This window comes from Microchirus variegatus, assembly GCF_963457635.1.
Source record: "Microchirus variegatus genome assembly, chromosome: 12".
In the NCBI taxonomy this organism is placed as follows: domain Eukaryota; kingdom Metazoa; phylum Chordata; class Actinopteri; order Pleuronectiformes; family Soleidae; genus Microchirus; species Microchirus variegatus.
This window is the reverse complement of record NC_139813.1, coordinates 6,907,384-6,923,381: the sequence shown is the minus strand read 5'-3', so window position 1 is coordinate 6,923,381 and position 15,998 is coordinate 6,907,384. Positions and strand designations below refer to the sequence as shown.

The following is a 15,998-nucleotide window of genomic DNA, read 5'->3' as shown; positions in this document are numbered from 1 at the left end:
TGGATTTTATTGTGCGGAATGGATTTGTGTAATGTGTGTCATATTTATTTTATTTCTGTCAGTTGAATATTCACACACATTGTTATGCTTTGTTGCACAACCAATACATTTTACGTCATGTTACGTGATGTCATATCACATCTACATAGACAGTTGCACTGTGAGCCACGTAGGCAGACTTTTATAGGTTTGAGTGCCAAAGTGAAGGCCATGTTTAAGGAAATGTTCTGGGGATGCAGGTTGAGTAAAAAAAAAGAGAATCTGAGTGAATTAACACTTTAAAATAATAATAATAATAATAAAATTAGCCCACATCAGCCCCCTTATAGTTGAGGCACCAGCCCAACTCCCCTATGATCACAGAGTGATCTTTTTGGGCCTATGTAATGCAACAACCCCACAGAAGAGTGAAATGTGGTAAATGATACAGGTCTGAGATGAGGAGTCAATAAAAATGCTTAAACAGTTGTTGAAGTTACTAGCCCAGATGAAATAATTACATAGGATAAAGGGATAGCAGCAGGTCAATCGGATTGCAAACCTGTCTCCAACACTGCAATAAAGGATACACCGTGCAGCAAGTGTGATGTTCGCCTTTGCTTTTCAGGGTTTTTAGGAATTTCACTAACTAATGAAAGTTTGTCATGAAAAGAAAAAAAGGAATGAAGAAGTTGCTAGAAAAAGCTGGAGTTTTATCCTGTTTATTTTTAATAAATGATTTCATAAAAATATGACTAATGTGTGATTATTTCTAATGTTATATGTTAATGGGGCTAAGCAATCACCCTGCAAATGAACCCTTAGTTGTTGACAAAGTGAGTACAAACACAGAAATGTTGCTCCCACCAAAGCCCAAGGTTGCAAAATTACAACAATTCTCTAAAAACGTATATGAACATTTTATTTTTTTCAAAAAAAAATTGATTTCTGCATCAAATGCCTCCTACAACAACATCTGAAAGGTCAAATAATTTTTATTTTTTTTGTTTTTTCTTAATTTCGGTCTTACAGGGTTAAACAACATTCTACACAAAATACAATATCATTTATAGGAGCAACATTCACAGTGATCTACCTGTAGAATAGACAGCGTACATTGAACGCAACACAGCGTCTCCCGCGTAACGCACATCAAGGGCCAATTCCAATTCCTATCTTAACCCTCAAGCTCAACCCTTAATCACAAAACCAAGTGTTGAGGGTTATTTTGTCACTTAGAAATGGGACACCCCTTAAATGCAGATACGTCTTCAGACTGTGGGGGGCAGAATAACGCGAAAGCTGCGTCCAGTCTGTCAACTCCAAAAAAGAAGAAGAAGAAGAACACATTTACGTCAGGATTATTTATTACGATCTGTTTGTCAGTCAAGTTATTAGGTTGTCAGTTAGTTATAAGATGATACTCATACAAATACCACAACCACAGACATATTAAGCTGACAGTTACCACACACCACGGCTTATTGAAAAGTAAACCATAGCAAACGATCACTTGTCTGCACCGGCCGACTATTGACAAAAGATTGTGAAATAAAAATAAATGTTACACAACAATGACGTCAGTAATCCATAATATGGACCTAAACTAAGATAATACAATGGTTTTCATAATTTTTATATCTCTATTTACAAAGGAAATACTTAATTTGTAGCGTACTCATTTCGCTGCTTTCGTCGCCATCTTTGCTATATCAAAACACGCAAAGCATTCTGGGTAGCCCTTGCTCCCAAGGGTGGTCTCGGAAATTCTCAATATTGAGGGCGATACAGCCCTTAAACTTGCCCCTCAACTTAATTTTTCTGAGAATTGGGACAGCACTTGCACTAGCGGGAGTGCGCATTTTTGAGATTGAGGGTTTAGATTGAGGGTTAAGCAAGGAATTGGAATTCACCCCAATTCTACGGGCAGTGAGAATGGACAAAAAGCTCAAAAATAAACTTAAATATTAAACCCTCTGAATATAACAGTGTCACTTTGTAACGCAGCACATACTTTGTGTATGTGATGTATAATGGCTGACTGTCAGGAACTGCCTGGCAGAAGTGTAACTTTTCCGAAATATTTTGCCTTGTCATGTCATCATTGCTTGTTATTGCTTAACTTCAGCTTGCAACTTTGTTGAAAACATTTCAGAAATAGACATGACACAATTACCTGGTGCCAAATAGGAAAGGTTGTGTATACAAAACACCTTAGGAAGAACGAGAACGAGAGTTCATGCTTACCATCCGAGCAGCCAAGGGACCGAAGACTTCACACCTTTAATGGGAGCAGTTGCCAGGTTACATAATATTGCATCAGACTTTGAACAAACTGTGAAGGTTGCACTAAAAACAAGTCTAATGTCTGAAGGTAGCAGAAAGTTGTGTTTTGATGTTTTAAAAATAAAAACAGAAAAAGTGAACGGTTCCTGACAATCTTTCTGATTTGTCCAACAAAGATTGTAGCAACATGGTACATTTTATCTTGAACTTGAAGTTGCTGTAACTCAAGTCTTAAAGGGACACTGTGTAGTATTTATGGGTTTATATAAACCCAAAATCCACTTTTTTATACATATTATGTGCTCCTGCATTGTCTAGTCGCTGTATAATAGTTTTTGTTTCTTTTTTTTGTAGTGTTTCAAAAAGGCATGTAAAATAACATGGTCGCGGGCCGCGGTTGCACAAGCGGTTGCACAAGCGGTTGCACAAGCGGTTGCACAAGCGGTTGCACTCTCTCCGCTTCGTCTGCTACGGCCGCGGTAGCTCGCCCTCTCCCTCGCCTCACGAACCTCATCTGCTGACACGGAGAAAGACGACAAGGACGACATTGGACCGGCTAAGGATACCGTAGCGCTCAGGGAAGGGAGGGGGTGAGCAGAGGAGCAGTTTGTTGTTTTAAATTTCAGCCTCTCCTCTAGATGTCACTATAAACTACTTACTTCACCTTCAAATGTCCAATTTTTCCTAAGGAGTTCCAGTTGACAGTTACACCATCATACAACCAGTGGGCACAGGAAAAGCTGCAAATGTAGCTTTCTTTGCACGACACCCAGAACAAATTATTATCAGAGCCACAGCCTTACATTTCCTTTCATATCCCTGTCTTTACAAATCTCTCACGAACTGTCATTGCACAACATTTGGAACAAGAGTAAAATGTTGTACAGCCACAAAGTAGTCGACACTTAACTGGCCCACATTATCAAATTCAATGCAGAATCCATTTATTTATGGTTTCTTTTACACCTGGTAAAGACATGAGATATTTTTAAGGTGAAGTACAGTGTTTAAATTGAGTGGCAGCCAGTTTTCTTCTAGACAGAGATTTCTTGGACAGTTTAGAATATAGTTTAGTTTAGAATATAATTGTGATAACCTTTTGGATACTTTTTCAAAAGTAAAATTAACTCAATGACAGTACAATCCAACAACCCCAACTGTTATGTAGGTGAACCTTATCCAACTGAAATATTATATATTATATAACTGGGCAATTTCTGAAAGGCATTTGAAATGTCTTTATTACGTGATACTTTAAAATATAATAATTCAGTTGGCGAGAAATGCCTGGGAGAAGTTTGACTTTTTCAAAGTTACGTCTCTGTCCCCATCATGTCATCATTGCTGTTAATCAGCTGTTTTTGTTTTGTTTTACCTTGTAACTCTGCTCAAAACATTTCAGTAATAAACATGACATAATTATCTGGTGCCGCATAAGAAAGGTTGTGTCGACAAAGCACCATAGGAAGAACTAGAGCTCATGTGTACAAGCCGAAAAGCCAAGGGACCAAAGGATTCACACCTTTAATGGGAGTGATGCCAGGTTACATAATATCATTACACAACACAATAAACAAATTGACAAGGTTGGACTTTAAACACTATGTTAATATGATGAAAGCTCTCAGACAGAATGTGTGAAACTTTTAAATGAAAATTCAAGTTTCCTACTTTTTCTTGCAGTTAATGAAACTTCCAACTGGAAACTGAAGTTTAAAGGCAAGTTAGGCTTATTTGCATAGCACTACTCATACACAGGGCAACTCAAAGTGCTTTACAAGTGCATTTAATTACATTAAGAAAACCATAGAATAAAAGAAAGACATTAAAATAACTGTAATCGAAATTTAATTAGATTAAAATGACATGACTCATAATAATAGCAAATCAAATCAATATTAAAATTAAACTAGTCATTACAATCATGAGAGCTAAAAGTGTGATTCGCGATACGATAACAAAGATGCTTATTTAAGAATTCAATTTTATATTCACACCAGCCCTTCTAATTCAAATTCTAGTTGGTTTGCTCGGAAAGTCCAGTTCATTTGGGGAGGTGTGAATGTGCAACCAAACTCTGATCTACACCAAAGAAGCAAACTCTGGAAATATAAAGTTGTGTGTCATCTGCATGGGTGTGATAAGAGATTGTAATATGTTATAAGCTGAGCTAGAGACAGCTTGTAGATGTTTTCTAACCCTTCGCTCAGACTCATAATTACCAACTGAGACAAAGTACACCCTATTTTGTAAGCCAGGGTATCCGCGGGGTCTTAAAAAGTCTTTAATCCAATAATTTGAATTTAAGGTCTCAAAATGTCTTAAATTCTCTTAAAAATCTCCTAAAAAGTCTTAAATACAATTTTGAAAGCGTGCATGCATAAACTTCAGTCTAGCTTTGAAATGTTTAGATTTTTGTGTCACATAACTACAACACGGAACTAAAGTAGGCCACCTGTGCTGCCCGGTGAGAATTTATCGAGCACCACAAGCTGGTGTGCTGTGTGTGCGCCGCGGTGCGTTACAGCTTAGCATAGCAGCGGAGAAAACTTAACTAAAGTCCACAGCTAAGCCGGATTGCTCATAGATGGGTAAGTGCAAGTTCAACGATTTGTGGCTCTAAATTTCCTTCATGTCTTTTGTACTTTTTTGCCAAATGGGTCTTAAATTGTATTCATTATGGTCTTAAAAAGTCTTAAATTTGACTTGTTGAAACCTACAGACCCTGGTGAGCACCAGTAATCCCACACATTCTTCTAGTCAGTCACTCAATGCTGTGGTGTACTCGGAATCCGGACTGAATATAGCTACAGTAACGATCCCATACTGAAATCCATAGTGAAAATCAGTGTTTTTATTTGCGGAGAGTTTCTGGTCTATTGCTGACTTGATGTATTGTCATGAATTGCTGATTTTCTGTATGGCCTTTGATGGCCATTGATGTGGGGAGTTAACATAACTTGGAAGCAAGCAGGTCCAAGATCACGGTCACAATTATTAAGCCAAATATTCTTAGATTGATGTGAATTTTTTAAAGGAAAAATAATCTGCTGACGGATTAAGGCAGTTTTGCTTGGCAAGAATACTTAAAATTAGCCTGCAAATCTATATTCACTTTCAGACTGTAATGTTCCTTTAAACTACTGTTCTAAAAAACAAGACAAAACTGGTCAAAATTTAAAGACTGATGTCTTACGTGCCATAATGTCTTTGTTTGTGACAAAATACTTAAAATTAGTCTTCCTGTTCTTGATTTAAGAAATTGCACCTTAGAATGTCCACTATTTGCACACACAATCTCCTTTAAACAAGGCCTATTTTACCTATATGGCTACTCCATCGTAGGTAGAGCGAGACCCATTTTATTTTAATGGGTCTCAATTTAGCTTCAGACTGTGTTGAGTTTGTGTTAACCTGTCCCTGTTACCATGGTTACTGATTGTGGGTTCTTTTTACAGACATATCCACCTTGAATAACAACATGCACTGATATAAAGTCAAGACAAACAAATTAATTAAAATACCAGAAAAACTTGCTTGACAGGAGCACTCAGGTGGAGTCAGCATCAAGTATGAGATGCTGCATAGTTATTTTATATTGTTTTTTTTTTACAATAATAAGAATAGAAATACCTGGGTACAACCAGTTTGCTTGGTTCAGCAGCCTAAACTTTACTGAACACTTTTTAGGATGTCTGAAAAACTTTGACCCAATAAACAGTAGCTCAGTGAAACTGTGTTGCTGATGTGAAAGCTGCATATATACAGGTTCTGAAAATATAATATGATAATAAATATAATATTTAATAACACCAAAGAATGTGCATGAACATGATGCGTCTGATGTGCCAGGGCTTTCATTCTGAATACAAAGTAGTTTGAAGGGACACAATCACGTTGTATCCTACGATTCATTGATGATTAAAAACTTTATTTTTAAAGTTTTTGGTCTCAAACAAGCACACATACACAAGTAAGTGCTACATGTCAGCGGAGGTGTGGTTACTCAGCACATTCACCTGCATTGATTTTTTTTTTGATGGTAATATGCTAATGAGCCAGTCTTACATATCTTATCATTGCATTCTGCTCACCAACAGACTCTTTCACATACCAGGCATATACATGACTGGTGTTTAACAAACGTCTCAATCCAGAGTTAATACTGCTGTGTTATGTCATATCTGCTTATACGTCTAAATCAAGGATCTTCTGTGAATGGAAACTACTGACGTTAATGCAGACCAAATTCAGTTGAATGAATCAGCAAATGTGCCTGACATAACTGCAGTGACTACTTCATATCTATTATGTGTTGTTAGTGGCTCTTTGTCAGTTCTCATAATGTTTGGAAACCTTCTTGTAATAATCTCCATTGTTTACTTCAAACAGCTCCACACTCCTACAAACTTCCTGATGCTCTCTCTGGCTGTGGCTGACCTGCTAGTTGGACTTTTAGTTTTGCCTTTCAGTGTCGTGCTCTTCGTGAGGTCATACTGGTCAGGTCAAGACTTGCTCTGTACTTTTCGAGGCAGCATAGACATGATACTGTGTAATGCCTCCATTTTGAATCTGTGCATCATTTCTGATGACAGATATTATGCGGTGTGTCATCCTTTGACTAACCCTGGATTTCCACTGGACGCGGAACGGCCGCGGAACAGCAGAGGTCGCCGTAGCAAATCGATTCCATTCTAATCAATGAGAGCATTCCCACCGGCCGCGCTGCGGCGCGTCTCAGCAGCGGCCCAGAAGCGGCTCGCCGCGCCGCAGCGCTGTCGATAGGAATCAGTTCTATTTTTTCCGTTGCCGCTGCTGAACCTCGTAAATTTTAACGAAGCAGATCGCACAAGACAGGAAGTCCGACACAGAATCAAAGTAAAACATTTCCGCCCCCCTTTCAAAATAAAACACAATACGCAGGTCATATAGCCTGTCACAACTTCACATCAACATTACGTCGTGACCGGTGCTACCAGGTAAACAGTCAATTAATCAGAGCGTCTCTGAGAGTCATAATGAACGACGAGAGACTGATTGTTGAAGTGGAGAAACATAAAATCATTTATGACACCAGATCAACAGTTCTTCCACGTTGGAGAATGAAAGAAGCTGTTGTTGTTGTTTACTTTATACACACAGTCTATCGCTGGATCTCGCGAACTTGCATCCTTTCGAGATTATCGCGCGATCTTCCGTGAATACAGCTGGCTCCCAAGGCTCCACGCCGCTGCCGTGACGTGCCCGGTGGGGATTGACGCCGGGGAGAGGACGAAGCAGAACCGCGCCGCTGCCGTTCCACGTCCAGTGGAAATTCGGGGTTATAGAGTTAAAATTAACAGCCGCATCGTTTGGATCATGATCCTGGTGTCCTGGACTATTTCTGTTCTGATTGGAGTTGGTCTTGGTCTCTCACTGAACCAAAACCAACTGAGGTGTACTTTATTTCAAAAAAAGTCACAGAGGTCATCAGTCATGGGAGCCATGTTTACATTTTTCATTCCAGCCTTGATAATGTCTTCAATTTACTTAAAGATTTTGATGGTGGCAAAAAGACAGGCACGCAGTATCCTGAATACGACAAAGTCTGGTTCAACTGTCAGTAAAGTAGAGAGAAAGGCTACTAAAACTCTGGCTATTGTGATGGGGTTTTTTCTGATGAGTTGGACGCCTTTCTTTCTGTCTCAACTTAAATCCTGTGAGCAACTACACAATACCACTCCATGTACTGCAATCATTCAAATTACTCGGATGGTCAAACTCAATGCTGAATCCGTGTGTTTATGCTTTCTTTTACAGCTGGTTTCGATCAGCTTTTAGGATGATCATTACGGGGAAAATATTTCAAGATGACATTTCTAATTCTAAACTGTCTTGAATAATTATTAGTTTCACATGATTGACACTCAAATCAAATCTGGCACAAAGGATCAACAGATTACTTCTTCTCTCTGTTTTTGCAACATAGAAAACCTCTTGACCTATACATACTATGTGGCCTTGAGGTTAAACCTTTGTTTTCAACACTTTCATGGGCCAAAGCATCCATACACCTAATATTTATGTATATGTATGTCATTTATGTATTTTACTTTGAATGTTGTTTTATTTGGACTCTTCAGATACTGCATTTGCATCTCTGTTGTGCTTTGAATCATTATTTGACTTCCTGATCAGGTCTTGCTCTAGTGATGAACACACTACATACTGTATCTGCACTTCATTTACATGCAAATTGTGCCTGTGCTACTCTTTGTCAACACAGTGAATAAATCACTATGTGCTTGACCAGTACATGTTACCCTGATATTGTGCCTCTGCCTCCATAAACACCATGTGTGTCTAAATCAGTGTATGCTGTTATTGCCTGTCTGCAGACATTTTGAGTTAAATACATTTACATGTTTAAATGTAAGTGTTGTTATTTCACTTTGCTGTGGTAACACACAGGGAAACTGAATTAAAATGTCTGAATGATAAATATATATTGTTCTTGTAGTGGTTTTAAAGTGGCGACTTGATTATCTTATCATGTGGCATATAAGAGATATCTGCAAAAATAGTAGATTCAGATTTATTAACTGTGTGACTTTCACCAGCTAAATTCACAAAGAGAGTAAGAATTTGTGTAATAAATAATAATTTCCACATTGGTTCCAGGACTCCATGTTCTTCTTTATGCTGAATATAGCTCTAAATGATATTGGCTGTATATTTGAAGTTGCTGACCAGTTGCAGAATAACGTTGGGGAATATTTTCTTTACAAAGTAGTTATAAGGGACTCACAGCATCATTGTATCCTTTCATTACTTTTTTGAATGTAAACTTTTTCTGTTTGTGTTTGCTGGCAAACTAATGCATACAAAAGTAGGTGGCTTTTGTGAGTAGTTGTGTGGTTACTTAGTATAATTACCTGCATTAAATACACCTCTCTTGAATAGAATATGCTAATGAGCCAGTATAACATATCTAATAATAACATCCTGCTCACCAGCAGAGACTAGGAACAGCTTTCACTACTGAGGCACCAACTAGGATTGATGTGTGAAACATACGCTTCAATGCAGAAGACTTGATACTGCTGTGTATATTTATGTCATTTGTCTGCTTATATGTCTAAATGCAGGTACAGTATTAATGATCATTTATGAATGGAAACTACTGACGTTAATGCAGACCAAATTCAGTTGAATGAATCAGCAAATGTGCCTGACATAACTGCAGTGACTATTTCATATCTATTATGCATCTTTGGTGGCTCTTTGTCAGTTCTCATAATGTTTGGAAACCTTCTTGTAATAATCTCCATTGTTTACTTCAAACAGCTCCACACTCCTACAAACTTCCTGATGCTCTCTCTGGCTGTGGCTGACCTGCTAGTTGGACTTTTAGTTTTGCCTTTCAGTGTCGTGCTCTTCGTGAGGTCATACTGGTCAGGTCAAGACTTGCTCTGTACTATACGAGGCAGCATAGACATGATACTGTGTAATTCCTCCATTTTGAATCTGTGCATCATTTCTGTTGACAGATATTATGCAGTGTGTCATCCTTTGACTTATAGAGTTAAAATTAATAGCCGCATTGTTTGGATCATGATCCTGGTGTCCTGGACTTTTTCTGTTCTGATTGGAGTTGGTCTCGGTCTCTCGCAGAACCAAAACCAATCCAACAATCAATGTACTTTATCTCCAAATAAGAAAAAAAGCTCATTCATCATGGGTGCTATTTTTACATTTTTCATTCCAGCCTTGATAATGTCTTCTGTCTACTTAAAGATTTTGATGGTGGCACAGAAACAGGCACACAGCATCCAGAAAAAAGCAAAGTCTGGTTCAGCTGTCAGTAAAGTAGAGCGAAAGGCGACTAAAACTCTGGCTATTGTGATGGGGGTTTTTCTGATGAGTTGGACTCCTTACTTTCTGTGCATCAACTTAAATCCTGTGAGCAACTACACAATACCACTTCATGTACTGCAATCATTCAAGTTACTCGGATGGTCAAATTCAATGTTCAATCCTTGTGTGTATGCTTTCTTTTACAGCTGGTTTCGATCAGCTTTTAGGATGATTATTACGGGGAAAATATTTCAAGATGACATTTCAAATTCTAAACTGTCTTGAATCATTATTTGTTTCCCATGCCTGACACGTAAATAATTAAATCTGGCACTAAGGAACAACAAATTACTTCTTAGATCTCTGTATTTAGGTTGAGCTATATCTGTTTTTTCAACACTTTGATGGGTCAATGACAATTTATGTAATGTTATTACTATGTATGTTGTTTTATTTGGAATCTGCAGACACTGCATTTGCAACTCTTTGGTTCCTTTGAATCATTATTTGTCCTCCTGACATGAAACTAATCAGGTCTCGATCTAGTGATAAATAAAATATCTTTTGCAAACTGTATCTGCTCTTCATCTTGTATTTATTAGGGCTGTCAATTGAAAATTTAAAAAATCGATAAAAATAACAGATAACAGATATTTATTTATAAAAAAATCATCGGATGAATTTAGAATCAACACTAAAACGATATTTTAATTCAAAGACTGTTTTAATGGTTTTCTTTAAACTTTAAACACAGTTTTGGGACACAAAAGGTATCTTGATGCATGTTAGTAATACATGTTAGTTTTACACAGAAAAAAAAAACTGAAAGAGAGCGCACAAATGCACTCAAGAGGAAAATAGGGAGAGATAGAAACAGCGTCTGCACACACACACACACCCACTTTAGTTTTGTCTAACAAGCCGTCGGGTAACTTTAAAATTAAACTTTCCGACTAAAAGTCCATCCTTATCCATATTTGCACCAAAAACTGTCCTATAGCCAGGATGGCTGGGTTTGCCTGCACACATGACCAAAGGTTATGGGTCAGTCGCAACTGGAACCAGTAAACAAACGTTAACTGGTTTTTTTGTGTGTGTGTTTTTTTTAATCAGTATGTCTGTGTGTGCGCGCATCTATGTACATGTATATGTGTGGTCAGGAATCTGTGTGGGAAACCGCGTCACCCTGGGAGAAGGCCGCCAGTAACCCAGGCATGTGGAGTGTCCACAGGCCACCCGGGCCAGGAGAGACCCGCAGCCGCCAGCCGCACGTCCACCCGACCAAGGAGGGGCGCCGCAAGGCCTGAGACCCCCCCGCCCAGGGCCCACCCCGAGGGGGCAGGAGACCACAACACCACTGGCAGATGCCAAACCACCACAGGCCTAGACAAGGTCCTGAGGCCCTGGATCCCCACACCGGGGGCCCACCCAGGCCCCCATTATAGTCCACCGGAGACGTGTTCTATATGTTTAGCGAGCCGCAGGTGAATATCTCTGTCACCCTGCATATTTTGAGTTATTCCTCTTATTATGAGAGCCGCACAATAATAAGAGAGGCTGTGTATCACCCCGCAGTGCTGTGAATAAAGAGCAGTTCTTCAACGCAGACGAAGTCCCGTGGTTTAATGTGTTGTTGCCGTAACGAGTGAATCTGAGCTGAAGGAGCTAGCGGTCTTCTGAGCTCTCCTGACTTAACACTGCACACATCATTACGTGGATGTGGGGAGTGCATTGAAAGATGATCCAGGCTGCGTTGGATATGGAGAGCCTGCTTGCACACAGTGCTAGCCATCCACTCAAAACCTAAAGTTTAAGCTGACAACTGTTTGGCCGGCTCGCAAGTCCAAATAAGTGAGCGCAGCGTGTCTGTTGTTTTGCATCCGGCCTAGCTATATCTGATGTGGTGTTGTAGTTGTTCTAACGTTATCAGTTGCTGCAACAGCATGTGAAAAAAACGACATGTTTGCTCGGCTAAAAAGAACGTTAATCTCGCGATAAAAAAATGTACGGCGTAAAAATGGGTTTGCGTTAACGCTGTTAATAACGCGTTTAACTGACACCCCTGTAAATTTTCAAGATTTTTCTTATAAATCATTGGTTTATAAGAAACGACCGTAACCTCTTCTTCACGCTTGCCCCCGGGAGCGTCAGCGTGAATGTGTTAACAAAAAAAACACGTGTCGGCTGGACAGCGGAGAATCCACAGATTCCAACTGTACCATTTTTATCACTCTACGACCAAGATTCACGGATCCAGCCCCAAAATAAGAGCAAAACAACAACTGACTTTCAAGAAATACAACCAGAAATATTGTCTTACCATTGCTGTTTATCAAAACAAGTTATTTCCACCGGAACAAAACCACGTCTAATGAAGAACTACACTTTCCAGCATGCTTTGGGAACAAATCCCGGTCTGATTGATCATTACAGAGCAACATTAGATCGTTCTGATCAGAGAAGGGCGAATGTCCGCCCAAATGCGTCATATGCATTTATGTCCTTTTGACTCACTAATGAAGTGATTGACACACATTTGGAGATTTGGGGTCTGATTCTACCGGTTTAGAGGTTTAAAATTAGCTGTCAATCACCCTAATTGACCAAGGTAAGCTAGAGTTATGGCTCTGCGTAACTGAAGGTGCTGCAGAGCCACAGAGTGGTTATTATGCACCGCACAGGGAGCATCGATTTACAGCGAGTTATCATACTTTTTATTTTTTTTCAAAACAAGTTCTTTTTAGACCAATATTGACATATAAATAAAATTAAATGGGTTTTTAATAATTTGGTACCTAAGAAATCTCAAATGGCACAGATGGTGCCAAGCTGTGGCAAAAGTGAGAACGCCTAGACATCTCTTTACTAAAACCTCTGTAATTTCACTCTGCTTCATTTCAGCAGCATCAGACTTTGCACAGCTCATGTCCACATGTTGTTTCATGACCTCCATGTGTTTTTAAGCTCCTATTGCATATTTTAAAGGTGATATTTGCTTTAAAATGTAATATTTTTTTAGGCGAGAGAAACAAATCCTTCAGTTATGCTGTGTTCCGTGTTTACTCTGACACAGTGGCATCTACAGTGAAACTTACACCTCTGGTGGAATCTCACAAGTGTTATCTTTATTTTGATACCAAGATAATGCACATAGAACTTGTAACTGCAGAGGTTTACTCTATCTAGTTTGGGCATGTCATTTTCGAGCAGGGACTCCAAAAAGAGGGTCAGGGAAGAAGAGGCTTAACATGCTCAAAATCTGCTAAGGCATTCATACAGAGGAACAAATACAACGCTCTGGAATGGCCATCTCAGTCCCCAGACCTGAATATTATGGAACATTTGTGGATTTACGACATCTGTGGCACATTGACAAGTGAAAAAAGTCCACATTTTGGTGTGCCCTTTTATTGACCAGACCATAAGGAGTGTCTGTGTACTGGTCACACATATTGACCACCACTCTGCCATGCTCCATGACTCTTGTGAGTTGAAATACTCAATCTGAGATTGTAGTCAATAGGAGTGGCCAAGTGACACTGGACTACTGGGTTTGAGCAAAACAAATCATTCCATAAACAAATGCATCAAGAATCTGAGCAAATGTCATGACATTCTTTTGTTCACCATTTTATATTTGTATAAAATTCAAAGTTCAAATTAATAAAACATTAATAATATACAAACTTTGCAACTGTAAACTTTTGCAAACTAATGCATACACAAGTAGGTGGGACATGTGAGTAGTGGTGTGGTAACTTAGTATAATTACCTGCATTAAATACACCTTTCTGAAATAGAATATGCAAATGAGCCAGTATAACATATCTAATAATAACGTCCTGCTCACCAGCAGAGACTAGGGACAGCTTTCACTACTGAGGCACCAACCAGGATTGATGTGTGAAACATACGCTTCAATGCAGAAGACTTGATACTGCTGTGTATATTTATGTCATTTGTCTGCTTATATGTCTAAATGCAGGTACAGTATTAATGATCATTTATGAATGGAAACTACTGACGTTAATGCAGACCAAATTCAGTTGAATGAATCAGCAAATGTGCCTGACATAACTGCAGTGACTATTTCATATCTATTATGCATCTTTGGTGGCTCTTTGTCAGTTCTCATAATGTTTGGAAACCTTCTTGTAATAATCTCCATTGTTTACTTCAAACAGCTCCACACTCCTACAAACTTCCTGATGCTCTCTCTGGCTGTGGCTGACCTGCTAGTTGGACTTTTAGTTTTGCCTTTCAGTGTCGTGCTCTTCGTGAGGTCATACTGGTCAGGTCAAGACTTGCTCTGTACTATACGAGGCAGCATAGACGTGATACTGTGTAATTCCTCCATTTTAAATCTGTGCATCATTTCTGTTGACAGATATTATGCAGTGTGTCATCCTCTGACTTATACAGTTAAAATTACTAGCCGCATTGTTCGGATCATGATCCTGGTGTCCTGGACTTTTTCTGTTCTGATTGGAGTTGTTCTCGGTCTCTCACCGAACCAAAACCAATCGAGGTGTACTTTATTTCAAAATAAGCCACTGAGGTCATCAGTCATGGGAGCCATGTTTACATTTTTCATTCCAGCCTTGATAATGTCTTCTGTCTACTTAAAGATTTTGATGGTGGCACAGAAACAGGCACGCAGTATCCAGAAAACAACAAAGTCTGGTTCAACTGTTAGTAAAAGCGAGAGAAAGGCGACTAAAACTCTGGCTATTGTGATGGGGGTTTTTCTGATGAGTTGGACGCCTTTCTTTCTGTGCGTCAACCTAAATCCTGTGAGCAACTACACAATACCACTTCATGTACTGCAATCATTCAAGTTGCTCGGATGGTCAAACTCAATGCTGAATCCGTGTGTTTATGCTTTCTTCTACAGCTGGTTTCGATCAGCTTTTAGGATGATCATTACAGGGAAAATATTTACAGATGACGTTTCTAATTCTAAACTGTCTTGAGTCATCGTTTGATTTGAATCATTGATATGTGCATAATCAGGTCTGTCACTAAGGATTAATAGATTCCATCGTTTTACATCTCTAGTCTTTACTGCTGATATAGGCTGTACCATTCATTAGATGTCATTGTATAGAAATCCTTTTAAACTGTAAATAAAGTAACCTTTGACACCTCTCTGTTCAAAACTAGATAGGTCAGTCCCTCAATATGTATCTCTTTTACCATGTAAGTTATCTTATTTCCATTATGTAGAACACTGCAGTTTTTTGGAACCATTTGACCTCTTAACATGCAACTAATTAGGTCTGCATATCTGCTCTTTATGTCATGTAGTTATGTGCAAAATGTGTCTTTGTGTACAGACAAGTCCATGTGATTTGCCTTCATAAACGTCATGTGTAACTCATTCAGTGTGTGTGGTTTTTGCCCGTCAGCAGACTTCTGTATGTTAAATACAGGCACAACACGTTTAAATTTCTGCCTTTTTTATGTGTTGATAATTCACATTGCTGTGGTAACACACAGGCACGGATTCAAACTGACTCGAAATAATTGAGTGTGTAGACTTAATTGATATTGTCCTTACAGAGGTTTTAAACCAGACCGAACCATGCTTGGTCACTTAGTTGCTGGTATGAATGTCAAAGTATCATTCTAAATTAAATGTATAGGGCAATGATATTTGCAAAGTAGTAGATATAGATACAGATTGGACTTTATTGATCCCTCACCAAAGACGCTTGTTACAGCATCATATATGGTCAGTTAATATTTTTTAATACACACACACGCACACACACATACACAAACACAAAGTGTCCTCATTAGGACCAGGTTTTGGTCTCCATACTGGTCCTGACAGGGTCAGTGTTTATGCAAGAAAAGGTCCTAAAAAGGTAAAAAATGCAAAAACACATGCACAC

At 38.8% G+C, this 15,998-nt stretch overlaps 1 protein-coding gene and 1 pseudogene across 2 annotated transcripts; both read left to right on the top strand.

The window, feature by feature from the left end:
• Positions 1 to 5,592: 5,592 nt before the first annotated feature.
• On the top strand, positions 5,593 to 8,143 carry LOC310934696 (trace amine-associated receptor 1-like; annotated as a pseudogene). Its single transcript has 3 exons — positions 5,593 to 5,606; positions 6,588 to 6,769; positions 7,772 to 8,143. The product of its transcript is annotated as a trace amine-associated receptor 1-like (transcript).
• Positions 8,144 to 9,543: 1,400 nt separating this feature from the next.
• Positions 9,544 to 15,074, top strand: LOC310934695 (trace amine-associated receptor 4-like; the record flags this gene model as incomplete). Its single annotated transcript, XM_083898490.1, has 2 exons — positions 9,544 to 9,703; positions 14,230 to 15,074. 2 exons carry the CDS (start codon positions 9,544 to 9,546, stop codon positions 15,072 to 15,074), a joined length of 1,005 nt encoding a protein of 334 aa, XP_083754616.1.
• Between the last annotated feature and the right edge of the window lie 924 nt (positions 15,075 to 15,998).